Here is a 27,835-nt window from a genome sequence, read left to right as displayed (position 1 = left end):
TTAAACTAAGGATACCAAGAGAACAAAGCAAAATTGATGATAAAAGTAAATTGGAAAGTTGTTTAAAATGCATGCCCTATTTAAATCATGAAAGTTTTTTTTGGACTTGACTGTCCCTTTAAGTACTGGCAGAAGGTCTGCCAGTATAAAAATAAAAGTTTATTTATTTATTTATTTTGATATATTTTCTGCAGGGTAGGTTCCCCCTTACCACCCAACTTTCCTGTTTCCCCCAAAACAACTATCTAAACCTCCCCCCTCTACCTATTTGCTGCCATCTTAGGTACTGGCAGCTGTCTGCCAGTACCCAGTTTGCAGTAAAATTGGGCTCAATGTTTACATTTTTTTTAATAAACCCATTTTTTCCATAGTGTAGCTGCCCCCCTCCCAGATCCCTCTCCCAACACTTATCCCACCTCACAAATTGTTTTCTGTAGCGGTCCCGCCCTCTCCCACCTGCTCCTGCCCCTTACACACATCCTCCCGCCCTCCTCAAGCTCCCTCCAGCGATGGGCCGCCCACCTGCCTCCCTCCTATCCCTCCCACGCCACCAACGATCGGCACCATCGCTGGCCGGTGCAGAGAGAGACACAGAGTGGCCCTCTCTGCATCGGTTGCTTACCAGAGGGTATTGTACGATGCCTCAATATCGAGGCATCGCTGCAATACCCCGAAAGCATCTGGAAGTGTTCACGATCGGTTCCAGCGCTTAAAACCCCTGAGGACGTACAAGGTACGTCCTTGGTCGTTAACGACCGTTTTTTGTAGGATGCACCTTGTATGTTCTTGGTCATTAAGAAGTTAAAACAAAAGCGATACAGAATGTAACTCTCAAGGATACATTATTGGCAATACATCCACAAAATAATGCCAACCAAATGGAACCATCAGAAATCCTTTGAGAATATGTGAAATCCTTTGCAGCCGTTCCTCTGTGGATCCACACTCTTTAGCATTAGTTTGCGCTAACCAATATATATTTTAATATATACAATCATACACTATATTTTACATAAACACTTTAAAGGGACAGTAATATCACTTTCATGATTCAGGTAGAATATGCAATTTTACACAACTTTCACATTTACTTCTATTACCAAATTTGCTTCATTCTCTTGATATCCTTTATTGCATCGCATACCTATGTATGCTCAAATGCTGCAGTGCATTACTAGGGGTCAGCTGGTGATTGGTGGCTGCACATATATGCCTCTTCTTATTGCCTCTCCTAAACCTACCTACTCTTCTACAAAGGACTCTGAGAGAATTAATCAAGTTTGATTATAGGAGTACATTGACAATTGGTTTAAAATGTAATATTCTATCTGAATCATGAAAGTTTAATTTTGACTTTAATGTGCCTTTAAGCAAGTTTTTCTTATACTCTCACTAAGAACATTATTTGCATCCAAAATTAAATCTCTAAAAACTGTAAGGTAATACAGAGATAGCTGAAATTAAACATTTTGTTTGTATATTTTAGCAAATCACATCCTACTTTATATTTTTTATTGAGATCCCTTACAAGAAACATGGGTGATTGAAATGTTGTCTTCATAACTGTACCAAAAATAAGCCATTATATAAAAAAAAATAACAAATGGATGCATCATGAAACCCAATTTTTTTCTTTCATGGTTCAGATAGAGAAAACAATTTTAAACAACATTCCAATTTATTTCCATTTTCCATTTTGCTTAATTCTTTAGCTATTCTTTGTTGAAGCAATAGCAATACACATGGGTGTGCCAATCACACAAGGCATCTATGTGCAGCCACCAATCAGCAGCTACTGAGTCTATTTAGATATGTTGTTCAGCAAAGGATATCACAAGAATGAAGAAAATTAGATAATAGAATTAAATTGGAAAGTTGTTGAAAATTGCTTGCTCTTTCTAAATCATGAAAAAAAATTGAGTTTTCTGGCTAGTTAGCAGGCTGACTGTTAGCAGATGTGCATTTAATGACTAATATTGATTATATAAAAAAGAACTTAAACCTTTTATTTATTTATTTATTTATTTTAGTTTTCCCAGGCTGTAGCTGGAAAACTCAATCCTCACATCCACGTGGAGTATGACTGGAACTTACGGCAAGAAGAAATTGACGAGAGTGATGATGATTTAGACGATAAGGTTATTTGGCATTTTAGTTATAACATATATGAGAGTGCATGAAATGGTATTTATCTTATTCAGTAATATCACTTTATCAGTTGTACTCAATCATTTTGTAAGATTACTAGCTGTACTATCTTGTATAAAAAGTTTTAAGTTACATTTCAGTGACTTCTTGGGATGTGTTAAAACTAGTACAACTTAAATGAAGTGTAAAAAAGTGTTAAAGCATTTTACTGTGTTTACCTTCTTTTAAATAAAGTTTTATTATAAATGTGGTTGTCCATATAATTGTTAAAGAAGTAATATAAATAGGAAAATGGATATTAATTTGATCAGTTATTAAGAATTGGTTAAATGTTCTTGTGCTGTATTCAGCAACTATTTTTAATTTTTTCTTTTTTTTTTATTGTGAATGCCAAATGCCATTATTTTGAAACACAATTATTTTGAATTTGTTATAGTCACTAGGATTGACCAGTTGGTGTTATTTCTATGACAGACAACAAGTTTCAAATGAAAAGGAATTTGCTTCACAAAGGGTAGTTTGTATTTCCCACATAATAATAGTTAGAATTGGCTGGACTACGTGGGGTTTTATTGGAAACTGCAGCCGTGTTTTATCTGTTTTCCCTTCAAAATCATTCTGAACCTAATGTCACTTGTTCCACTTATGTTATCATGATATTATATAATTTTTACTGGTGGATATGATAAGGAGGGCTCTGCTTAGGCCTGAATTTAAAGGGCCAGTCAAAACTGTTTAAAAAGATAGACAATCCCTTTATTACCCATTCCCCAGTTTTGCATAACAACACCGTTATATTAATATACTTTTTACCTCTGTGATTACTTTGTGTCTATGCCTCTGTTGAATGTCCCCTTATCTCAAGGGTGTTAACGGCTTGCATTTTAGCCAATCAGTGCGGTCTCATTTGTAACTTTGCAGAAGTTAGCCCAGTGTTATTACATTAACGAGCTCTGTCTTTCTGTGAAAAGTTTATAAAATGGACTGAGATAAAAGCTGCTGCAGGGGCTTAATATAGGCAGAGATTTAGTTTTAGATGTTATAAAGTATATTGATTAAAGGGATAGTAAACACCAAAAATGTTATTGTTTAAAAAGATAGATAATCCTTTTATTTACCACTCCCCAGTTTTGCATAACCAACACTGTTATAGAAATATACTTTTTACCTCTGTAATTGCCTTGTATCTAAGCTTCTGCTGACTGCTTCCTTATCTCAGATCTTTTGACAGACTTGCATTTCAGGCAATTAGTGCTGACTCTTAAATAACTTCACGTGTGTGAGCACAATATTATCTATATGAAACACATGAACTAACGCCCTCTGGCTTTAAAAAACTGTCTATTGCCTTCAGATTAGAGGCGTCCTTCAAGGGCTTAGAAATTAGCATATGAGCCTACCTAGGTTTTGCTTTCAACAAAGCAAATTTGATGATAAAAGTAAATTAGAAAGTTGTTTAAAATGACATGCCCTATCTGAATCATGAAAGTTTAATTTGGACTTTACTATCCCTTTAAGCGGTAATGGATAGTAATGGGTAGTAAAGGTCTTTTATATCTATCTTTTTAAACAATAAACATTTTGGAGTAGAATGTACAAAACATTAAAGGGACAAAGGAAGGAATCTGTGAAGTCTCTCAGTAATGTTTCCATGAAACCCAAGAATATTCCTGGCTGTTCTCAACAGGTTCCTTCAATCAAGTAGCGTTATCTCCTAATGACAGGGTTCAGTGAGGGGGGGGTGTAGCATTGAGAGCATTTTAGCTTTTAGCGCTGAATTTTATGTTGCTCCGTTCCTGCAATGTGAATCCCTCTTGTACACTGCATTTTGCTAATTTTCCATTTATTATCTAGGTACATCCTTGGTGTACCATTAGGTTATTTGTTCCATTCAAGTGGTTTATTAAAGGGAATAAAATTATTTTCTGCAACAATATCCTGTGTCTGCGTAGTCTGCGTTTACTAATCTACTCTTCCCAGTAGGTTTTTATTAAATACTGCCCTTGTTTGTTTGAGCTTTAACAGGTTTTGTGTCTTGGATCTTTGTAATGTTCGTTGAGTTACACTAGGATAATTATCTGGTGTAAATATGCATCAGAAATCAGTTAATTACAAAAACGCTGCATACAAAATTAAAAGGATATGAAACCCCCAAAAAATATTTCTTTCATGTAATTAGCAAGAGTCCATGAGCTAGTGACGTATGGGATATACATTCCTACCAGGAGGGGCAAAGTTTCCCAAACCTTAAAATGCCTATAAATACACCCCTCACCACACCCACAATTCAGTTTTACAAACTTTGCCTCCGATGGAGGTGGTGAAGTAAGTTTGTGCTAGATTCTACGTTGATATGCGCTCCGCAGCAAGTTGGAGCCCGGTTTTCCTCTCAGCGTGCAGTGAATGTCAGAGGGATGTGAGGAGAGTATTGCCTATTTGAATGCAGTGATCTCCTTCTACGGGGTCTATTTCATAGGTTCTCTGTTATCGGTCGTAGAGATTCATCTCTTACCTCCCTTTTCAGATCGACCATATACTCTTATATATACCATTACCTCTGCTGATTCTCGTTTCAGTACTGGTTTGGCTTTCTACAAACATGTAGATGAGTGTCCTGGGGTAAGTAAATCTTATTTTCTGTGACACTCTAAGCTATGGTTGGGCACTTTATTTATAAAGTTCTAAATATATGTATTCAAACATTTATTTGCCTTGACTCAGAATGTTCAACATTCCTTATTTTTCAGACAGTCAGTTTCATACTTGGGATAAATGCATTTGTTTCAATCATTTTTTCTTACCTTAAAAAATTTGACTTTTTCCCTGTGGGCTGTTAGGCTCGCGGGGGCAGAAAATGCTTCATTTTATTGCGTCATTCTTGGCGCAGACTTTTTTGGCGCAAAATTTTTTTTCTGTTTCCGGCGTCATACGTGTCGCCGGAAGTTGCGTCATTTTTTGACGTTTTTTGCGTCAAAAATGTCGGCGTTCCGGATATGGTGTCATTTTTGGCGCCAAAAGCATTTAGGCGCCAAATAATGTGGGCGTCTTTTTTGGCGCTAAAAAATATGGGCGTCATTTTTGTCTCCACATTATTTAAGTCTCATTATTTATTGCTTCTGGTTGCTAGAAGCTTGTTCACTGGCATTTTTTTCCCATTCCTGAAACTGTCATTTAAGGAATTTGATCAATTTTGCTTTATATGTTGTTTTTTTCTTTTACATATTGCAAGATGTTCCACGTTGCAACTGAGTCAGAAGATACTTCAGGAAAATCACTGCACAGTGCTGGAGCTACCAAGCTAAGTGTATCTGCTATAAACTTTTGGTATCTGTTTCTCCAGCTGTTATTTGTATTGCATGTCATGTCAAACTTATTAATGCAGATAAAATTTCCTTTAGTACTGTTACATTACCTGTTGCTGTTCCGTCAACATCTAATTCTCAGAGTATTCCTGATAACATAAGAGATTTTATTTTTTAAATCCATTAAGAAGGCTATGTCTGTTATTTCTCCTTCTAGTATGCATAAAAGTCTTTTAAAACTTCTCTTTTTTCAGATGAATTTTTAAATGAACATCATCATTCTGATACTGATAATGGTTCTTCTGGTTCAGAGGTTTCTGTCTCAGAGGTTGATGCTGATAAATCTTTGTATTTGTTCAAGATGGAATTTATTCGTTCTTTACTTAAAGAAGTGTTATTTGCATTAGAAATAGAGGATTCTGGTCCTCTTGATACTAAATGTAAACGTTTAAATAAGGTTTTTTAAATCTCCTGTAGTTATTCCAGAAGTGTTTTATCTCCCTGATGCTATTTCTGAAGTAATTTCCAGGGAATGGAATAATTTGGGTAATTTATTTACTCCTTCTAGACGTTTAAGCAAATTATATCCTGTGCCATCTGACAGATTAGAGTTTTTTGGGACAAAAATCCCTAAGGTTATGGGGCTGTCTCTACTCCTGCTAATGTACTACTATTCCTACGGCAGATAGTACTTCATTTAAGGATCCTTTAGATAGGAAAATTGAATCCTTTCTAAGAAAAGCTTACTTATGTTCAGGTAATCTTCTTAGACCTGCTATATTTTTAGCGGATGTTGCTGCAGCTTCAACTTTTTGGTTAGAAGCTTTAGCGCAACAAGTAACAGATCATAATTTTATAGCATTATTATTATTCTATAACATGCTAATAATTTTATTGGTGATACCATCTTTTGATATCATTAGAGTTGATGTCAGGTATATGTCTCTAGCTATTTTAGCTAGAAAAGCTTTATGGATTAAACTTGGAATGCTGACATGTCTTCTAAGTCAACTTTGCTTTCCCTTTCTTTCCAGGGTAAATAATCATTTTCGTTCCTTTCCTCACAACAAGGAACAAAAGCCTGATCCTTCATCCTCAGGAGCGGTATCAGTTTGGAAACTATTTCCAGTTTGGAATATATCCAAGCCTTATAGAAACCTATAGCCAGCTCCTAAGTACCTATGAAGGTGCGGCCCTTATTCCAGCTCAGCTGGTATGGGGCAGATTACGTTTTCTTCAAAGAAATTTGGATCAATTCCGTTCTTAATCTCTGGTTTCAGAAACATTGTTTCAGAAAGGTACAGAATTGGCTTCAAGTTAAGGCCTCCTGCTAAGAGATTCTTTTCTTTCCCGTGTCCCAGTTAACACAGCAAAGGCTCAGCATTTCTGAAATGTCTTTCAGATCTAGAGTTGGCTGGAGTATTTATGCCAGTTCCAGTTTTGGAACAGGGGCTGGGGTTTTATTTTATCTCTTCATTGTACCAAAGAAGGTCAATTCCTTCAGACCAGTTCCGGATCTATCATTATTGAATCGTTATGTTAGGATACCAACATTCAAGATGGTTACTGTAGGACTATCCTGCCTTTTGTTTAGCAAGGGCATTATATGTCTACAATAGATTTACAGGATGTGTATCTGCATATTCCGATTCATCCAGATCACTTTTAGTGTCTGAGATTCTCTTTTTAGACAAGCATTACCAGTTTTGTGGCTCTACCGTTTGGCCTAGCCTCAGTTCCAAGAATTTTTTTTCAAAGGTTCTCGGTGCCCTTCTTTCTGTAATCAGAGAATAGGGTTTTGGTATTTCCTTATTTGGACGATATCTTGGTACTTGCTCAGTCTTCTCATTTTCGAAGAATCTCATACGAATCGACTTGTGTTGTTTCTTCAAGTTCATGGTTGGAGGATCAATTTACCATTCAGTTCATTGATTCCTCAGACAAGGGTAACCTTTTTAGGTTTCTAGATAAATTCAGTGTCTATGACTCTGTCCTTGTCAGACAAGAGAAGTTTAACATTGATATCAGCTTGTCAAAACCTTCAGTCACAATCATTCCCTTTGGTAGCCTTATGCATGGAAATGTTGGGTCTTAGGACTGCCGCATCAGATGCGATCTCCTTTGCTCGTTTTCACATGCGACCTCTAAAGCTCTGTATGCTGAACCAATGGTGCAGGGATTACTCAAAGATATCTCAATTAATATCTTTAAACCGATTTTACGACACTCTCTGACATGGTGGACAGATCACCATCGTTTAGTTCAGGGGGCTTCTTTGTTCTTCCGACCTGGACTATAATCTCAACAGATGCAAGTCTTACAGGTTGGGGAGCTGTGTGGGGGTATCTGACGGCACAAGGGGTTTGGGAATCTCAGGAGGTGAGATTTCCGATCAATATTTTGGAACTCCGTGCAATTTTCAGAGCTCTTCAGTCTTGGCCTCTTCTGAAGAGAGAGTTGTTCATTTGTTTTCAGATAGACAATGTCACAACTGTGGCATACATCAATCATCAAGGAGGGACTCACGGTCCTCTGGCTATGAAAGAAGTATCTCGAATTTTGGTTTGGGCGGAATCCAGCTCCTGTCTAATCTCTGCGGTTCATATCCCAGGTATGGACAATTGGAAAGCGGATTATCTCAGTCGCCAAACGTTGCATCCGGGCGAATAGTCTCTTCACCCAGAGGTATTTCTTCAGATTGTTCAAACGTGGGAACTTCCAGAAATAGATCTGATGGCTTCTCATCTAAACAAGAAACTTACCAGGTATCTGTCCAGATCCCGGGATCCTCAGGCGGAGGCAGTGGATGCATTATCACTTCCTTGGAAGTATCATCCTGCCTATATCTTTCCGCCTCTAGTTCTTCTTCCAAAAGTAATCTCCAAGATTCTGAAGGAATGCTCGTTTGTTCTGCTGGTAGCTCCGGCATGGCCTCACAGGTTTTGGTATGCGGATCTTGTCCGGATGGCCTCTTGCCAACCGTGGACTCTTCCGTTAAGACCAGACCTTTTGTCTCAAGGTCCTTTTTTCCATCAGGATCTGAAATCCTTAAATTTTAAGGTATGGAGATTGAACGCTTGATTCTTGGTCAAAGAGGTTTCTCTGACTCTGTGATTAATACTATGTTACAGGCTCGTAAATCTGTATCCAGAGAGATATATTATAGAGTCTGGAAGACTTATATTTCTTGGTGTCTTTCTCATCATTTTTCTTGGCATTCTTTTAGAATACCGAGAATATTACAGTTTCTTCAGGATGGTTTAGATAAGGGTTTGTCCGCAAGTTCCTTGAAAGGTCAAATCTCTGCTCTTTCTGTTCTTTTTCACAGAAAGATTGCTATTCTTCCTGATATTCATTGTTTTGTACAAGCTTTGGTTCGTATAAAGCCTGTCATTAAGTCAATTTCTCCTCCTTGGAGTTTGAATTTGGTTCTGGGGGCTCTTCAAGCTCCTCCATTTGAACCTTTGCATTCATTGGATTTTAAATTACTTTCTTGGAAAGTTTTGTTCCTTTTGGCCATCTCTTCTGCCAGAAGAGTTTCTGAATTATCTGCTCTTTCTTGTGAGTCTCCTTTTCTGATTTTTCATCAGGATAAGGCGGTGTTGCGAACTTCTTTTGAATTTTTACCTAAGTTGTGAATTCCAACAACATTAGTAGAGACATTGTGGTTCCTTCATTATGTCCTAATCCTAAGAATTCTAAGGAGAAATCGTTGCATTCTTTGGATGTTATTAGAGCTTTGAAATATTATGTTGAAGCTACTAAGTCTTTCCGAAAGACTTCTAGTTTATTTGTTATCTTTTCCGGTTTTAGAAAGGCCAGAAAACTTCTGCCATTTCTTTGGCATCTTGGTTGAAATCTTTAATTCATCTTGCCTCTGTTGAGTCGGGTAAGACTCCGCCTCATAGGATTACAGCTCATTCTACTAGGTCAGTTTCTACTTCCTGGGCGTTTAGGAATGAAGCTTCGGTTGATCAGATTTGCAAAGCGGCAACTTGGTCCTCTTTGCATACTTTTACCAAATTCTACCATTTTGTTGTATTTTCTTCTTCTGAAGCAGTTTTTGGTAGAAAAGTACTTCAGGCAGCGGTTTCAGTTTGAATCTTCTGCTTATGTTTTTCATTAAACTTTATTTTGGGTGTGGATTATTTTCAGCAGGAATTGGCTGTCTTTATTTTATCCCTCCCTCTCTAGTGACTCTTGTGTGGAAAGATCCACATCTTGGGTAGTCATTATCCCATACGTCACTAGCTCATGGACTCTTGCTAATTACATGAAAGAAAACATAATTTATGTAAGAACTTACCTGATAAATTCATTTCTTTCATATTAGCAAGAGTCCATGAGGCCCGCCCTTTTTTGTGGTGGTTATGATTTTTTTGTATAAAGCACAATTATTCCAATTCCTTATTTTATATGCTTTCGCACTTTTTTCTTATCACCCCACTTCTTGGCTATTCGTTAAACTGAATTGTGGGTGTGGTGAGGGGTGTATTTATAGGCATTTTAAGGTTTGGGAAACTTTGCCCCTCCTGGTAGGAATGTATATCCCATACGTCACTAGCTCATGGACTCTTGCTAATTACATGAAAGAAAACATAATTTATGTAAGAACTTACCTGATAAATTCATTTCTTTCATATTAGCAAGAGTCCATGAGGCCCGCCCTTTTTTTTAATTTCACGATTCAAATAGAGCATGCAATTTTAAACAACTTTCTAGTTTACTTCTATTATCAAGGCTACTCTTGTTATCTTTTGTTAAAAAGCAGGGACGTAAGCTTAGGAGCCGACCCATTTCTTGAGCACTATATGGCAGCAGCTTTGCAAGAATGTTATCCATTTGCAAGACCACTATATGGCAGCACTGTTTCCTGACATGTAGTGCTGCAGACACCTACCTAGGTATCTCTTCAACAAAAAAATACCATGGAATGAAGCAAATTTGATAATAGAAGTAAACTGGAAACTTTTTTAAAACTGTGTGCTCTGAATCACAAAAACATAATTTATGTAAGAACTTACCTGATAAATTCATTTCTTTCATATTAGCAAGAGTCCATGAGCTAGTGACGTATGGGATATACATTCCTACCAGGAGGGGCAAAGTTTCCCAAACCTTAAAATGCCTATAAATACACCCCTCACCACACCCACAATTCAGTTTAACGAATAGCCAAGAAGTGGGGTGATAAGAAAAAAGTGCGAAAGCATATAAAATAAGGAATTGGAATAATTGTGCTTTATACAAAAAAATCATAACCACCACAAAAAAGGGCGGGCCTCATGGACTCTTGCTAATATGAAAGAAATGAATTTATCAGGTAAGTTCTTACATAAATTATGTTTTTGTGATTCAGAGCACACAGTTTTAAAAAAGTTTCCAGTTTACTTCTATTATCAAATTTGCTTCATTCCATGGTATTTTTTTGTTGAAGAGATACCTAGGTAGGTGTCTGCAGCACTACATGTCAGGAAACAGTGCTGCCATATAGTGGTCTTGCAAATGGATAACATTCTTGCAAAGCTGCTGCCATATAGTGCTCAAGAAATGGGTCGGCTCCTAAGCTTACGTCCCTGCTTTTTAACAAAAGATAACAAGAGTAGCCTTGATAATAGAAGTAAACTAGAAAGTTGTTTAAAATTGCATGCTCTATTTGAATCGTGAAATTAAAAAAATTGGGTTTCATATCCCTTTAACATTTGAAATGCCTTTAAGTTTGCATACACACACTAGTAGGGATGGGAAGCATAAGGTAGTGTTCCTCAACTCCAGTCCTCAAGTATCCCTAACAGGCCAGATTTTCATGATAGCTTAAAGGGACAGTATACACAAATTTTCATATAACTGCATGTAATAGACACTACTATAAAGAATAATATGCACAGATACTGATATAAAAATCCAGTATAAAACTGTTTAAAAACTTACTTCCAGTTTAGCTCTGTTTAAAAGGTTACTAGCAGACTCCCCCCCCCCCCCCCCCCCTCCTTCCACTGCATATGAAAAGACCCTTTACACAAACAGGAGCAAGCTGGAGTTTTATACATTGGTATTCTCCTAAAACTTTGGGGCTTGGTTAGGAGTCTGAAAATCAGATCAACGTTATTTAAAAATAAGCAAAACTATACATAAAAAAAAAACTGTACAGGCTATATAAATGGATCATCTACAAAACATTTATGCAAAGAAAAATCTAATGTGCAATGTCCCTTTAACTAGAGCAGAGGGGACGTTATTAGCTGATGGTTGAGATCAGGTTAGTAACCATGGTTACTGATCAGCTGATTATTTTACCTGTGCTCTAATTAAGATGATATGACAATCTGTCCTGTTAGGGATAACGAAGGACTGGAGATGAGAAACAGTGATATAAGGTACACAAAGAGAGGAATTGTGAGGGGAGATACAGAGCGAGGATGAGCAATTGCAGAGTTTTTTTCATGGACACGTTTCAGTCTGTGGTTGCTCAGAACTAGGTCAGTGTTTTTCCGCCCTTTATTTTTCATGCTTAAGTACTGCTCCACCATTAATGCTTATGGTTCTAGTAGAGCATGATAGAAAGCCAGATTTGTCCTTAACAATAAATCTACTTTGTCATACTCCCAGTAGAACCATGAGAAGGCCTGCCCTGTCTGCCACCAAGAGTCATTTTCATTTTGAGCCCTTCTGCACCCATTCTTCATATTCTTGTTTGGCTAACTCAAGCAGAATGTGGAGGCCATTTTAGATACTCCAGTAGTCAGAGGCCATCTACCCGCCAGTTCTGACATGGTTGTACTGTAAGAAAAGGATTTATTGTTAAGTATACACTTTTAATTGATTGTAAAGATTTGCATGCAAAATATGAAATGTTTGTTTCTTTTATTGTTAGTAAAAATACTAAAATGGAGGCTGAAAATCATCTTAAAAGATCACTTTAAACTATCTATCTAACATTTCTTTTACTTTTATTTTCCTGCAAAAGCCAAGTCCGATAAAAAAGGAGAGATCCCCAAGACCCCAGAGTTTTTGCCACTCCTCCAGCATATCTCCTCAAGACAAGCTATCCCTGCCTGGTTTTAGTACCCCTCGGGACAAGCAAAGACTGTCCTATGGAGCCTTCCCCAACCCATTCATGAGCACTAGCACAGATTCGCCCACTTCTCCAGTAGCAGATGTACCTCCACTGCCCCCTAGGAATGCTGGGAAAGGTATGTTCCTATTATGTACACATTATGTCTTTATTTCGTCTCTTGGTTTGGTGCTTTCGGTATGGCTGATGTCACTTTATCTTAAATGATTTAATTTAAACAGACATGAAACGTTTTCTGAAGTTGAGCGGTTGGTCTTCTCCATACTATTTAGAAACCTATAAATGTGTAATGTTTGCTTGCCATTCAGAAACCATTAAATTATTATATTCGATAGCAATGTTTTGTAATGCATTCATATTGTAATTCAATTTTAAAAGAAAAAAAAAAGGCTTAACTTCAAAAATTGTTTCATGTATCTCTATTTTAATCAGCTCATCCCAAATTGTACACTCCATTTATAATTAATTTGCTCATCTCCGATTTGTCAAAAGTAAATCATCTCTAATCCCTGATTTGCACACTTTGTAGGCATTAAATACCAACCGCCATTTTTGTTCTGCCTTGTCTCATTTACCTAACTTATAAACACGTAACAAAACCTGGCATAGTGTTGTTCTTCTATATTGGGGCTTTAAATTCATTTATCTGGGCACTTTTCAAAGTGCCTGTGTTAATTAGGTGCAGCAAAGAAAGATGTACAACTTTTAAAGATAATGTAACGATATAACAATGTAAGGTTTAACCGCTGTGGTTGAAAGGAGCTGCCGAAGAGGAGTTGGTCTTTTCCCTATTCTTTTTCTATTTTGAGACTTACAAAAATACATCAAAGAACTGGGAGGATTAAATCTTTCATTTTTAATCTGTATGTCTAGTATGAAATATTCCTGATTTTTAGTTATATTAGAAAAAAGAATTGTGCGTTCCCTTTTTAAGGTTTTTTTTCCTTATAAAAATAATGTACTTCAGTATATCTCATCCGCTCAGCAAGATGAAAACCTTCTCTCTTTTGTGCACCATTCTTATGTTTTGGAAACTGCCACCGTAGAATCGCACAAAAATAAGAGATCTTTATTTGTTAATGTTTCGTTAAAAAAGTGCACAAAAAATGTTATCTGTGTGGCATTTAAATAAAAAAAAAAAAAGATCAAAATGAACATATAAAATTCGCAAATATTATGAATAAAACTGGCATGAAGTGAAGACTTTCTAAAAGGTTTTGTTATTTGAATAATTATTTTGATGTTAGTTTATTGCAAAGCCCAGCGGAATTACAGCATTACCCTCGGTTTCCAGCTTTCACTTAAAGGGACACTATACCCAAAAAATTTCTTTCGTGATTCAGGTAGAGCATGCAATTTTAAGCAACTTTATCATTTACTTCTATTATCAATTTTTCTTCGTTCTCATGGTATCTTTATTTGAAGTGTAGGAATGTAAGCTTAGTAGCTGCCCCGTTTTTGGTTCTGCACCTCAGTAGCGCTTGCTGATTGGTGGGATAGATCCTAGAGGGAGGGATAACTGAATTAATTACATCACAAATAGGGGGTTGGACATTACAAGTGTTTGCACACTCAGAAGAGACATAATTGAGACTCTTTGTGTTCACTGGAGACTCAGAAGTTAAAAAAACACTGCCCCCTCTATAAAAGTTATTGTTAAGCTCTGAAATCCATACTTTAATTGTTTTTTATTGATATAGTTTTTACACACACATCAAAGTGAAACATTTGGTGCATATTCTGCAGAAATACCTCTGTCACATGCTGGATATACCAAGTGCTGGGTATAAGTTATATCCTATTAGTATTGGTTAAAATCATATTATACTATTTTTCATTTCTTTCTCTCGGTTGATGGAGTCAGTTTTAAACCTAAGAAAAGTACAACATTAAAGGGACATAAAACCCATGATTCAGATAGAACATACCATTTTAAACAACTTTCCAATTTACGTATATCAACTTTTCTTCATTTTTAATTATCCTTTGTTGAAAAGCAGGAAGGTAAGTTCAGGAGCGTGCACGTGTCTGCAGCATTATAATGGCAGCAGTTTTTAGCAAGAGCACTAGATGGCAGCACTATTTCCTGTCATTTAGTGCTTCAGGCTTGTGCACGCTACCTATTTAGATATCTCTTCAACAGAGAATAACAAGAGAACGAAGCAAATTTGATAATAGAAATAAATGGAAACCTTTTTAAAATTGTACACTCTTTCTGAATCATAAAAGAAAATGTTTGGGTTTCATGTCCCTTTAAGGAGATCAATAGCATGTGAAACAATTACCCCATATGGAATCAACAGATTCATTTCCTTTACTTAATATTGCCGTGTTCGGTGTATTTGCATATATTTCTTTTATTGATACATGTTCTGTGTATATTGGTTTACACCTATTCTACACTTAATAGGTTAATAGCTAATCCCTTTATTACCCATTCCCCAGTTTTGCATAATCAACACAGTTATATTAATATACTTTTTACCTCTGTAATTACCTTCTATCTAAGCCTCTGCAGACTGCCCCCGTATTTCAGTTCTTTTGACAGACTTGCATTTTAGCCAATCAGTGCTCACTCCTCTGTAAATTGACGTGCATGAGCTCAATGTTATCTATATGAAACACATGAACTAACGCCCTGGTGAAAAACTGTCAAAATGCATTTAGATTAGAGGTGGCCTTCAAGGTCTAAGAAATTAGCATATCAACCTCCTAGGTTTAACTTTCAACAAAGAATACCAAAGGAACAAAGCAATATTGGTGATTAAAGTAAATTGGAAAGTTTTTGTTGCACTTGACTGTCCCTCTAATTTTATTTAGATGCTAGTGACAGGCATAAGGAGGCATTTAGACAAATATTTACTGTAACGGTATCACAGGGCACAGCAGCAAGGCCATTCTAGGCTAACATCAAGTTATTCCAAATTTGTTTTTGAATATATAATATATACATGTGTGACGACATAGTAAAGGACAGACAGTTATACTAGCTGGGGGAATAATGTGTTTGTTGTTCTAGATAAGCTGGAGCTGAGAAAAACTCATAGTTGTGTCTACAAAGAAAGAAAAAAAAAGCTAATTGAAATTGGACATAGCTAATTTATGTATTGTGTGAAAGTAACAAATGGTCACTCTTTAGAAAAAGGGGCTGAATGGGATAATGTAGAGCACAGGATCAAATATAACTCAAGGCACTCAAGTTGTTGATTGTTTAAATAGAAATCATTTGTAGGGGCAATTTGTTTAAAGGGACATGAAACCCACAATTTTTCTTTCACGATTCAGACAAAGTACACAAATGTAAACAACTTTTCAGTGTACATCTTTTATCTAATTTTCTTTGTTCTCTTGGTATAATTTGTTAAAAAAGCATATCTAGATAGGCTCAGGAGCTGGGAGCTAGCTAGCTGATTGGTCGCTGCACAAATATGCCTCTTGTGATTGGCTTACCAATGTGTTCAGCTAGTTCCCAGTAGTGAATTGCTACTTCTTCAAGAAAGGATTCCAAGAGAATGAAGCAAAATTGATAATAGAAGTAAATAAAATATTTGGGTTTAATGTCCCTTTAAGATACTGAGAGGATATCTGGGTTTTGGACTGTGACACAAACATTTACAGAGGTGGAAAGGCCCAATGCAAACATAAACATGTAAATGTGTTTGTCTGACAATGCAGGTGCCAAGGGTAAATGTGCAGATTGGGAAACAAATGAGTCCCAGTTCTGAGCCTTTATTCATTTATTAAAGAGGCAGCTGGTGCAAGAGAATTCTGAGAGAATCATTAGAGAGTTTGACCACAAACGCCAGAAGGAAGGAGCATTTGGAGGACATTATGTGGACAACTGACTCTAATTTCAGTAAAATGGGTACTGGTGTCTACTAAATGCTCTGACTAGATCAGCAGTCCAGCAAAATCTGCATGTCCAGAGCCTGTCACTTCTGCTAAACAATCTGGGTCAGCACAGCCAAATGTATCCATGCAGTGCTTCCCTTCATCTTCCTGCTCTTGTCTTGATCTCCTATTCATGCCTATTTCTCAGGGAGGTAGTGTGCCATGTGTGGGTATGAACACCCAGGGCAGTAAAGGGGGTAAATCACTGCTACATTAATTACAATGAAGCCAAAGAGTTCAATCACTACAGCTAGACTGTTTTACAGCATTTTAATGACAATTAAGGTATTAAACTACCGTTGCATTAGAGTAATTCACTCCACTGTAAATTATCATAAAAAATACCTTCAACATTGTTACAGAGCAAACAGATGTATGCAAAAAACTGTTAAACATAAATAAAAGAAGAAGAAAAACAAGACAAACTTGCCAGCTTTTAATAGCGAAACAACCGCTAGATGAGATACTTCACAGGGACAATAAACTCAAAACTAATTTTGCATGCTGGGCCAAGGTCTTGACCACCCCTAGAAATCCTATGGCCACCACTGCAGACACATTTCCTTTTATAAATGTGGTAAGAGTCCACGATTACTCCTGGGAATTACCATCCCTGTCACTAAGAGGAGGCAAAGATTCCCAAACACAAAATGCTCTGTATATCCCCTCCCACCTCTATGGTAGTCAGTTTTATCTTTGCCTCTGCTGGAGAAAGGTGAAGAATGGTGATGTTGCGGATGATTTCTTCGTTAACAGGGGTTCTCAGACGGAGTCGAGGTCCATTTCCACTCAGAGTGCAGTGTTTGTCAAGAGGGAAGTTGAAGGAGTTTAGGGTGTGCCTTTTTTTTTCTTTCCCATGAAAATTTAAGTCACTATCCTCCCAAGGATGTCGCAGGGACTTTTCTTTTGCCTCCTCTAATCGGGTCTACAATTAACTCCTATAGTGTGCCCTCTGCTTATATGTTTTCAGTACAGAACTGTTTTTTTCTGCTATCAAGCATAGTAGGGAGAATGTTACACCCATATATAAGGGACACTCTTTTGGGTTAATCCTCCTGGTTGTTGTTAAGAATTTTAAAACATCCGTACTATTGTTTTTCCTGGCTGCATGTGTGTTCGCGGGTGTGTGCATGGGTGTGCACGGGTACACATGTGTGCTTGTTTCTGTGCTTTTTTCTTACTTTTAGATTGCCATTTGTTTGGGCACCTCCAGCTATGTGATCCCAGGAGGAGGTATTGTATACTCATTCCCTAAAATCTAATTTGTTTATTGAGGTTATTAGTTCTGCGTTTTTCACTATGGAATCTTCTGAATCTGTCCCTAATCATCCTTTGGAAGCTGAAGTTTCTGAACACCTTTCTACCAATATTAAGTGTGTTTATTTTAAACAGGCTAAGGTATCCCCTCCTCCTTATTTATGTGGTCTTAATGTTTTGATGCACTTACTTCCAAAGGTATTATTGCACCTTCTGTTTGTTCATTATAGGAAGGTCTAGCTGAAATCACTCCTGGCATGAAAGAGTTTATTAAGGCTACAGTGTTCGAAATGTTGGCAATCATTCCACCTTCAAGTAATTTTAAAAGGTCAGTACAAGACTACTTAGGGGTCAAGTCCACTGGGAACGCATGGGAACGAAGTTCCTGCATTATTTTTGCAGGTGGAGCTAAGTTCCCCCTGAAAAGAGAACAGAAATGCTTTTGGTGGGAGAAGTTAGAGCACAGTCTGTTTAGAGGAATAGTGAGATCCTCTAGTAATGGGCAGTAACACTTCCTAAAATACACTAAATGCAAGCCTGTCAGTGGTCTTGCTGTGTGGCTTGCTCTGGGGTTATTTAGCAGAAAAGAAACAGGACTATTGCACCTTAAGTGGGTGAGGCTTTGTGACAGAGGAAAAGTCTCAAGCCCAAAGGCAACCATTCAACCCTTCACTGGTTTCAATTTGCTTTCATTAACCAAAGTCTATAGATTATATACATATACTGTAAATACAGTGTGTGTGTGTGTGTATGTATGTAAGTGTGTGTGTGTATAAACCAATATTTATTGTGAGGGGGGTGGAAGTCTTAGTGAGTTCCCACTCTTTTTTTTGTAGGACTTGACCCCTGCTTCTACTAGTAACAATATTCCTGTGTTTCATGATGCTAATGAGGCTTCTGAGGGTGAGGTTTTTTTCTGATGATCAGGGGCCTCTGATACTGAGCCTGCTTCTTTCTCCTTTTTATTTAATATTGATCACATTCGTTCTTTATTAAAGGAGGTTTTGCTTACATTAGAAATGAACAATGTTATTGTTTCTGGAGAGGGGTCTACCAGCCGTTTGGTTTTGTATTGTTTCCCACTGTTGCTCTTTGTATGAAGTTTCTAGGTCTTATTATTGCAGTATTGGATTCTATTCCATTTGCTTGTTTTCATATGAGACCTTTTCAGGTTTTTATGCTTTGACAGTGGTGCACAGATCATACATGTTGTCTCAGAGACTGTCTTGTTTTAAAATCTAGAAAAATCCTCTGTCTTGGTGGCAGGATCACCAACTTATTTTGCAAGGGGCTTCTTTTGGTCATCCTATTTGGTCTCTGATCACTACAGATGCAAGTCTTTCAGGATGGGGACCTGTTTGAGGGTCTCTGACAGTGCAGGTAGTTTGGGCTTCTTGGGAGGCAAGGTTGCCTATAAACATCTTAGAACGTTGTGCAATTTTCAGAGCTCTTCAAGCTTGACCCTTACTGAGAGGAGAATATTTTCTCCAGTTCCAGTCAAAGCAATTTCAACCATCAAGGGGGGACTTGAAGCCCTTTAGCCATGAGGGAAGAGTTTCAAATTCTTTCTTGGACAGAGACCAGTTGCTCTCTAATTTCTGCAATCCACATTACAGGGGTGTTCTATTGCGAAGCGGATATTCTCAGTCGTCAGTTACTTCATCCAGGGGAATGGTTTCTTAATCTGTAAGTGCTCAATCAGATTGTAGATCTTTGGGGTCTTCTGGAAGTAGATCTGCCGGCCTCTTGGTTGAACAATAAACATCCCAGGTACTTTGAAAGGTCAAGAGATCTTCAGGCGGAGTTTGTGGAAGCTCTGATTGCTCTATGGTCCTTTCAGCTGGCCTATGGGTTTCAATTTCCAAGATCAGACAGGATAATTCATCAGTGATTCTAAATGCTCCAGCCTGGTCCCACTGAGTTTGTTTTGCGAAGCTGATTCAGATGTCCAGTTGCCCTCCCTGGCCTCTTCCTCTAAGGCCGGATCTTCTTTGCCAAGGTCCATTTTTCCATTAGGATTTGAAATATCTAAACTTGATAGCATGGAGATTGAACTATTAATTTTAGGCATATGGGTTTCTCTGAGCCTGTGATTGAAATCCCGATTAAGGTTCTTAAGACAGTTACAATGAAAATGTATTATAAAATTTGGAAAACTGTTATTTCATTGTGTCTTGTTCATTGTTTTTCGCGGCATTCTTTCAGGGTTCCTAGAATTTAGCAATGTTTGCAAGATGGTTTGGATAAAGGTTTATCTGCCAGTTCTTTGAAGGGTCAGATTTCTGCTCTTTCTGTTTTGGTTCACAAGAAAATTGCTAATCTTCCTGATATTCAAGGTTTTGTCCAGGCTTTAGTGCGTTTTAAGCCTGTTATTAAACCAATGTCTCCTCCTTGGAACTTGAATCTGGCGCTGAAGGTTTTGCAGGCTCCTCCATTTGAGCCTATGCATAAGGTGGACATACAGTTTCTTTCCTGGAAATACTTGTTTCTTCTGGCTATTTCATCTGCTAGAAGAGCTTCTGAACTTTCTGCTCTTTCTTGTGATTCTCTTTATTTGATTCTTCATCAAAAAGGCAGTTTTAATAACTAAATTTGATTTTCTTCCTAAGGTTGTGTCCTTGGATAATCTAAGCAGGAAAATTGTTGTCCCTTCTTTGTGTCCTAATCTTAAGAATTCTTCAGAGAGGATCCTTCACAATCTGGATATGGTTAGAGCCTTGAAGTATTATGTTGATGTTTCTAAGCAAGGTCAGAAAGCTTCTTCTGTATCTTTGGCCTCTTGGTTAAACTTCCAATACTTCCTTAATGTGAAGTGTTCAAATGTATAACGGCTTAACCTGTGAATATTCACATGCCGTATTTTATGTCCAAACTCAATATCACTTCAGGCATAAAGAAAATGTATCAGTGAAACAAACAAGATCACTCACCATTTCCGTCAAGAGGTTATGTGTCTGTGCAATTTTTGGTAACTAGTACCTGTTAGCTTCATACCGATTGTCCGTATTATACCCACTGGATCCACTCTGCCATCTCTGTGTCTTCGCAGTTTCCCTCATGAGTTGCAACAAGTAGCGGTGAGTGATGACATCAGGATAGGATAACGGAGCAGCCTGAGAATCCAAAAAATATTTATAGCAAAGGAATACAAATGTATTCAACATACACAACATTAGAGGAGACTGAGCCAGGTGATGAAGTTTAAAACTTAACTTTTAATGCATCATGGTAAAAGTAACAAAAGTTCAAATAACAGGATTCAGAGGCCAGCTGAGCAGCCCCTAAGTATATCCTACGTGTTTTATGCTGACAACAGCACTTCGTCAGGGATAGTTTAGGCCCTCCTCTGATATGTTTAATGTCATCAATTAACTGTTTACTTACAACACATTCAATTAAATCTCTCTGTTTCACTATAAAATAACGTATACATTCTGTGTCAATTATATTTAAAACAAAGCAGGCTAACTAATTTACTCAGGGAACATATACATGCATTTATAACAGATATGGAACAGGTAAGAGAACAGTGAATGCGTATAAATTGTATAAAATTAAGTCAATGTTTCATTATATGCCATCTACTAAATCTATAATACATTACATTTTTGCATTTTAGTACAATTTTATTTTATTTTGTTACTAATTAGTCCAATATATGTATAACATTTTTTTATATATCTTTAGGATAACATGTTACTTAGCTACTACTGGAGAACAGGAGATGGCATATAATGAAACATTTTCTTAATTTTATACAATTTATACGCATTCACTGTTCCCTTAAAGGTGCTCCATATATGTTATAAATGCATGTATATGTTCCCTAAGTAAATTAGTTAGCCTGCTTTGTTTTAAATATAATTGAGATAGAATTTTTGCAATATTTTATAGTGAAACAGAGAGATTTAATTAAATGTGTTGTAAGTAAAGAGTTAATTGATGATGCTATTTAAACATACCATAGGGGGGCCTAAACTATCCCTGACAAAGTGCTGTTGTCGGCATGAAACGCGTAGGATATACTTAGGGGCTGCTCAGCTGGCCTCCGAATCACGTTATTTGAATTTTTACTTTTAACATGATAAACATTAAAAGTTACGTTTTAAACTTCATCACCTGGCTCAGTCTGCTCTAACGTTGGGTATGTTGGATGCATTTGTGTTCTTTCGATTTTTGGTTAAAGCTTTTGATTCGTGAAGCTTACTTAAAGGTGGGTCAGCTCCCTCCTAATCAGGTTACTGCTCATTCTACTAGATCAGTAGCTACTTCTTGAGCTTTAAAGAATTAAGATTGTGTTCACCAAATTTGCAAAGCAGTACCTTTATTTTTGTTGCATACTTTCACTAAATTCTACTATTTTGATGTTTTCGCTTCTTCTGAGGCAGCTTTTGGTAGAAAGGTCCTTCAGGCTGTTGTTTCTGTGTAATTTGCCTGTTAGTTGCTTTTAAGTGCATAACAAAAAAAACAGAATTAAATATATGTACTGTACTTTCTTTAAGGGTTGTGGATTAAGTTTCCTTATGGAAAAAAGATGTTTATCGTACCCTGTCTTTTTATTACTCGTGGACCCTCCTCAGCTTTGGTATTGGTTCCCAGGAGTAATGGATCGTGTACTCTTACCACCTTTATTAAAGAAAACATAATTTATGCTTACCTGATAAATTAATTTATTTCATGGTGGTAAGAGTCCACGAGACCCCCCACCCTGTTTTTTGGAAATGGTTTTTTTATGTTATGGCACATCTTTTTTTCTCAGCTCCTATATTTTCTTCTGCTCTTTATTTCTTTTCCTAACGTTTTTGCTTGGCTATACGTCAGACTAACTACCGTAGAGGTGGGAGGGGTTATTTAGAGCTTTTGGGGTTTGGGAATCTGCGCTTTCTCCTAGTGGCAGGGAAGGTAATTCCCAGTAGTAATGGATTGTGGACTGTTGACACCATAAAATCAGGTATGCATAAATTATGTTTTTTATCCAGCTACTAGACTACTTTACAATTGAAGTGGTTGTAATTATTGGGTTTTTTTTTCACATTGCTAACGATTCTTGTTTAATGTGCGCCATATGTATTGGGCACCTCACAAAACCATAGATGTTAATGTCAGGAACTGTGCAAATATAGGTGACGCAATGTTCAATACATTTTGAGAAGGGTCTCACATATACAGCAAGCATCTGTGAATCTCAGCTTTTGATAGTGCATTACAGTATCACAGCACTATGTTGCTTTCTGTCCTTTTGAGCCTTCTGTAATTTGTAAATCTCATTGTATTCATTCAGACCCGAGGAGGAGATAAGACATTACTTTTCTGTAAAATATTGTGCTTCTCCCACACTCCCTAGAAAGGCCAAAAAGTAAATTCTATAACTTACGAATGCTGCAAATCAAATAGCGTTGTAGGCAATTTGCAGCTTTTTATCTTGGTTACAGAAGTTGCTTTTTGGCCTCACTAGGGAGTGGGACCGACCAATATTTTTTTTTTTTAAAAGCAAGAGATTTTAATGTCCCTTTAATATGCAGTTATTCCAATAAAAATGTATTACTATCTAGTGCAATACTCTGTTATGTAAGAACTTTTACTACAATTGATTTTGTTATTGTTTTTTATACGTAAGTTAATAACTGTCTGCACGTTTTGCGATAAGAAACACAAACAAAACTAAACTTGCTTACACTCATTTACTGACAATTTATACCAAATGAAGCTTTCAGTTTGTATAAGGCCTCATGTGCACCTCAGCCCGCATCAGTAAGATTTTTTGTATGCTTTTCTAGCTCCACCTACAACCCTCCCTATAAGCACCCAATCCCTTAGCGGCAGCTCCACGCTGTCCAAGAAGAGACCACCTCCCCCACCCCCTGGACATAAACGAACCCTCTCCGACCCTCCAAGCCCGCTACCTCATGGCTCCCACAGTAGGGGGTCAATTTCTTGGGGTGAGTTTTGAAACACAATAGAGAAAACAACACAATAAAGAAGGTGTGCATTTCTGGTCTTCCCTTCTTTTCTTATTCTTCTAAACTATAAATATGGCACGTCACTGCGCGTTATTTGCTATGGCTCTTCCTTACGCATAAATGCCATATCACGCTCATTGCACAGCTTCAACCAAAGTCCCTACTCTTTCAGCCTCCACTGTCTATAATAGATAAAGAAAAAAAGTCCTCTAATTTAAGGGTGGACTTCTCATTGATGTTCCATTATTTTACCTTAGTTAAATTTAGGCTTGACAGTTTAATTTTTTTTATTTTGTTTTGCGGGCCTAGCTTGTGACTTTACTCTGTCTTTCCCCAGTGGTTTGAATAAAGATTTAATTGAATTAAACAAGAGAAACATTCTGATTGTCTACGACGTATGCCAGCAGCCTTCAGTTCTTAGCACAAATGCTGTAAAATAATTACAATAAAAATATGTTTGTTGTTTGCATTCTGCTATAAACTGATAGCTTCTTAAATATTTTAATATAATTATATTGGCATAATTCAAAATATGTTTAGGATAATGTAGTGTTTGATACACAAATAAATCATTTAAGTAGATATTTCCAGATTACAAAACACGGCACATCTTCTGCTTCTGCCTAAACAAAGCTTTTGCTCTAAGTGACTTTTTTTTTCATCTTTTTCGTTCTAAGGTCAAACCTCATAATTCTTTTGCTTCTTCTTTAATATCATAAAGCTTTGTTACATGCTTAATATTCCTCAGCTTCAAAATGTGTACAGCAATTAAAATTCTTTCCTAATCATGTACCAGAAGCTACCATAGTAACTGAAAAACACACTTTACAGGCAAGAGTAGTGTTTAAACAATTAAAGGGATAGTAATCCCAAATATTTTCTTTCATGATTCTGATAGAGCATGCAATTTTAAGCAACTTTCTAATTTACACCTATTAGCAATTTATCTTTGTTCTCTATATCTTTATTTGAAAAAGCAGGAATGAAAGCTTTGGAGCCGGCCTATTTTTGGTTCAGTACCCTGGATAGGGCTTTCTTATTGGTGGCTACATTTACCTAAAATGGGCCGCCTACAAAGCTTTTATTCCTGCTTTTTCAAATAAAGATACCAAGAGAACGAAGAAAAAATTGATAATAGGAGTAAATTAGAAAGTTGCTTAAAATTGCATGCTCTATCTGAATCATGAAAGAAAAAATTTGGGTTTAGTATCCCTTTAAATTAAACTACACTGAATGTGAAGCAGACAAGTGAAATCAGTTGGCACAATCATTATTGTAATTCATTTTATATAAAGATTATTTGCCCCAGAGACTTTATACGATAATATCTACTCAAAGTCAAAATAGTTTCTTCTATTTTAAAGCTAAGAATGTAATTTCTTTTGCTTTACTAAAATACTATAAATTCAAGATTTATGATTTTAATGTTTTAACAGTGACCCACTAATTTGTCCTGACATATTTAAATTTGAGATATGGAGTCATGGTTATATAGCATATAGGCTTTTATATGTACGATGATGGCCGTCTTCAATGATAAATATTTATTTAAGCAGCTGGGTTTTTCTTGCCTCTTTTCCATCTATCACCTGCTTTCTATTACCTAATTATTAGTTTAGAGAAACGTAAAGTTTATGGAAAAAACCACGTTTTAATCATCTGCTCTTTCCCTTTCCTGATATTATACCAGGTAATGATACCGGAACACCTGCCGACAAAATCCTGAATAAGTTTGAAAGAATGTCACAGCCATCAAGGTTAGTTTATGAATTGTACTAATGTTACTAATGAACCTTCAATGAGTACTAATACATAGCTGATACTAGTATACATTATCTGCCTTCAGCGACTCTTTCTCCTAGCTGTACAAACCTTGAGACTCTTCTATATAATAGACCGTTTATGGCTACAATGCCTATTTCAAAGACACAATCCATACAAGGTGTAGAAGTTATGTCATAATTCAGCAACTATGTAACCACTTGGTAGTAAACCATGTCACCAACTGGCACGCAACAGCCTCTCCATGTCATAAGTACAGCAAACCTTAGTTAATTATTATAAGCACAGAAGGGGCAGTGCTTCTGATATTTCAAGTTAACATAGCTATATTTCAATGCTATCTTTTGTGTGGAGCATTGTTCTTTGTTTTTATGGATAACTTAAAGTTGTTGCATTTTATCATATGAAGGGTCTTGGTGGTGCTTTATTTGTATGAAAACAGCAAACTTTAGATTGAACCAGAGCATTGTGTTCTAAAGCTGTATATAAGTGAAAATGACTTGCTCCTGATTATGCAAGTTGCTATGTGTGGCCACTTGTGCGAGCATCATTCATAAAATAAGTGTAATGTTTTTGTTTTGTTTATGCCACTGGGTGCTTGCTCAATGACACATGCCACTCTTTAGCTCATTTTGCCTATTTGTGGGCTGGAGGCTTTAACTTACGCCCTGATAAACTGGCTCAATTGTATCCAATTGTGTAGTCTGTTTCTGACAATAATTATTTCCTATGATTGGTAAAATAAAAAGAAACCTCTCTTTGGATTATAGTGGTGAATGTTTTGATCGTACGGATTAAGAGATTAGAGATTTATCTAAAGACAAAAAAACAATGAGAGCACTAAGTCTCTCTAGGGGGCGCTATATCATAAAAAGTGACAATATGTATGTATCAAAATAAGCATACACCTATAGACTGTGAGCTCTCCGGAGCAGGGACCTTTTCCTCCTGTACTAGAATTATTTAGTTTTGTTATGTTTTGTATTTTATCACAAATCTTTGTCATTGTATACCCCTATCATTGTACCCAGCGCTATGGAACTTGGCGGCGCTATACAAATAAATTATAATAATAATAATATGGTATGTATCTAAAATCTATAATGTGTATCTAAGATCTACGGATATATGTAGCAAGCAAATGCAAGTGATATTATACAGATATTATTAACACAATATTTCTAACTAGTCCTAAAGCCAGTGTACACGGGCCATTTCTCTTGTTAAGTGTATCCAGTCCACGGATCATCCATTACTTGTGGGATATTCTCCTTCCCAACAGGAAGTTGCAAGAGGATCACCCACAGCAGAGCTGCTATATAGCTCCTCCCCCAACTGCCATACCCAGTCATTCTCTTGCAACTCTCAACAAAGATGGACGTAGTAAGAGGAGAGTGGTGTATTATAGTTAGTTTCTTAACTTCAATCAAAAGTTTGTTATTTTTAAATGGTACCGGAGTGTACTGTTTTATCAAAGGCAGCATTAGAAGAAGAATCTGCCTGTGATTTCTATGATCTTAGCAGAATTAACTAAGATCCATTGCCATTCTCACATATTCTGAGGAGTGAGGTAACTTCAGAGGGGGAATGGCGTGCAGGTTTTCCTGCAATAAGGTATGTGCAGTTAACATATTTCTAGGGATGGAATTTGCTAGAAAAATGCTGCTGATACCGGATTAATGTAAATTAAGCCTAAATGCAGTGATTTAATAGCGACTGGTATCAGGCTTATTAACAGAGATACATACTCTTATAAAAGTGTAATATAAGACGTTTGCTGGCATGTTAATCGTTTTTATATATGCTTTGGTGATAAAACTTATTGGGGCCTAGTTTTTTCCACATGGCTGGCTTTATTTTTGCCTAGAAACAGTTTCCTGAGGCTTTCCACTGTTATAGTATAAAAGTTACAGTGGGTGCAGTTAAAATTACAAACTGTGACATTCAGCTTCCCTCAGCAGTCCCCTGCATGCTATAGGACATCTCTGAAGGGCTCAAAAGGCTTCAAAAGTAGCAGCTGTGGCAGTTGTTATGACTGTTTAAAAAACATATTTTTCGTTTTGTTATTCTGTTTTTTGTATTAAGGGGTTAATCATCCATTTGCAAGTGGGTGCAATGCTCTGCTAACTTGTTACATACACTGTAAAAATGTCGTTAGTGTAACTGCCTTTTTTTCACTGTTATTTCAAATTTTGCCAAAATTTGTTTCTCTTAAAGGCACAGTAACGTTTTTTATATTGCTTGTTAACTTTGTTTAAAGTGTTTTCCAAGCTTGCTAGTCTCATTGCTAGTCTGTACAAACATGTCTGACACAGAGGAAACTACTTGTTCATTATGTTTAAAAGCCATGGTGGAGCCCCATAGGAGAATGTGTACTAAATGTATTGATTTCACCTTAAACAGTAAAGATCAGTCTTTAT

At 36.8% G+C, this 27,835-nt stretch overlaps 1 protein-coding gene across 4 annotated transcripts in view; it reads left to right on the top strand.

The window, feature by feature from the left end:
• ASAP1 (ArfGAP with SH3 domain, ankyrin repeat and PH domain 1) overlaps nucleotides 1-27,835 on the top strand; it is a 722,698-nt gene that overhangs the window by 664,183 nt on the left and 30,680 nt on the right. For 3 of the 4 annotated variants that reach the window (XM_053715362.1, XM_053715363.1, XM_053715361.1), the window contains 4 exons: nucleotides 2,031-2,138; nucleotides 12,418-12,643; nucleotides 23,451-23,612; nucleotides 25,324-25,390. In XM_053715362.1, coding sequence (XP_053571337.1) covers nucleotides 2,031-2,138; nucleotides 12,418-12,643; nucleotides 23,451-23,612; nucleotides 25,324-25,390 — 563 coding nt within the window. The remainder of the gene's footprint in view (nucleotides 1-2,030; nucleotides 2,139-12,417; nucleotides 12,644-23,450; nucleotides 23,613-25,323; nucleotides 25,391-27,835) is intronic. The other variant, XM_053715364.1, reaches the window with a different exon arrangement.

This window comes from Bombina bombina, chromosome 5 (genome assembly GCF_027579735.1).
Source record: "Bombina bombina isolate aBomBom1 chromosome 5, aBomBom1.pri, whole genome shotgun sequence".
NCBI classification, from domain to species: Eukaryota; Metazoa; Chordata; class Amphibia; order Anura; family Bombinatoridae; genus Bombina; species Bombina bombina.
This window is presented reverse-complemented; position numbering and strand designations above follow the sequence as displayed.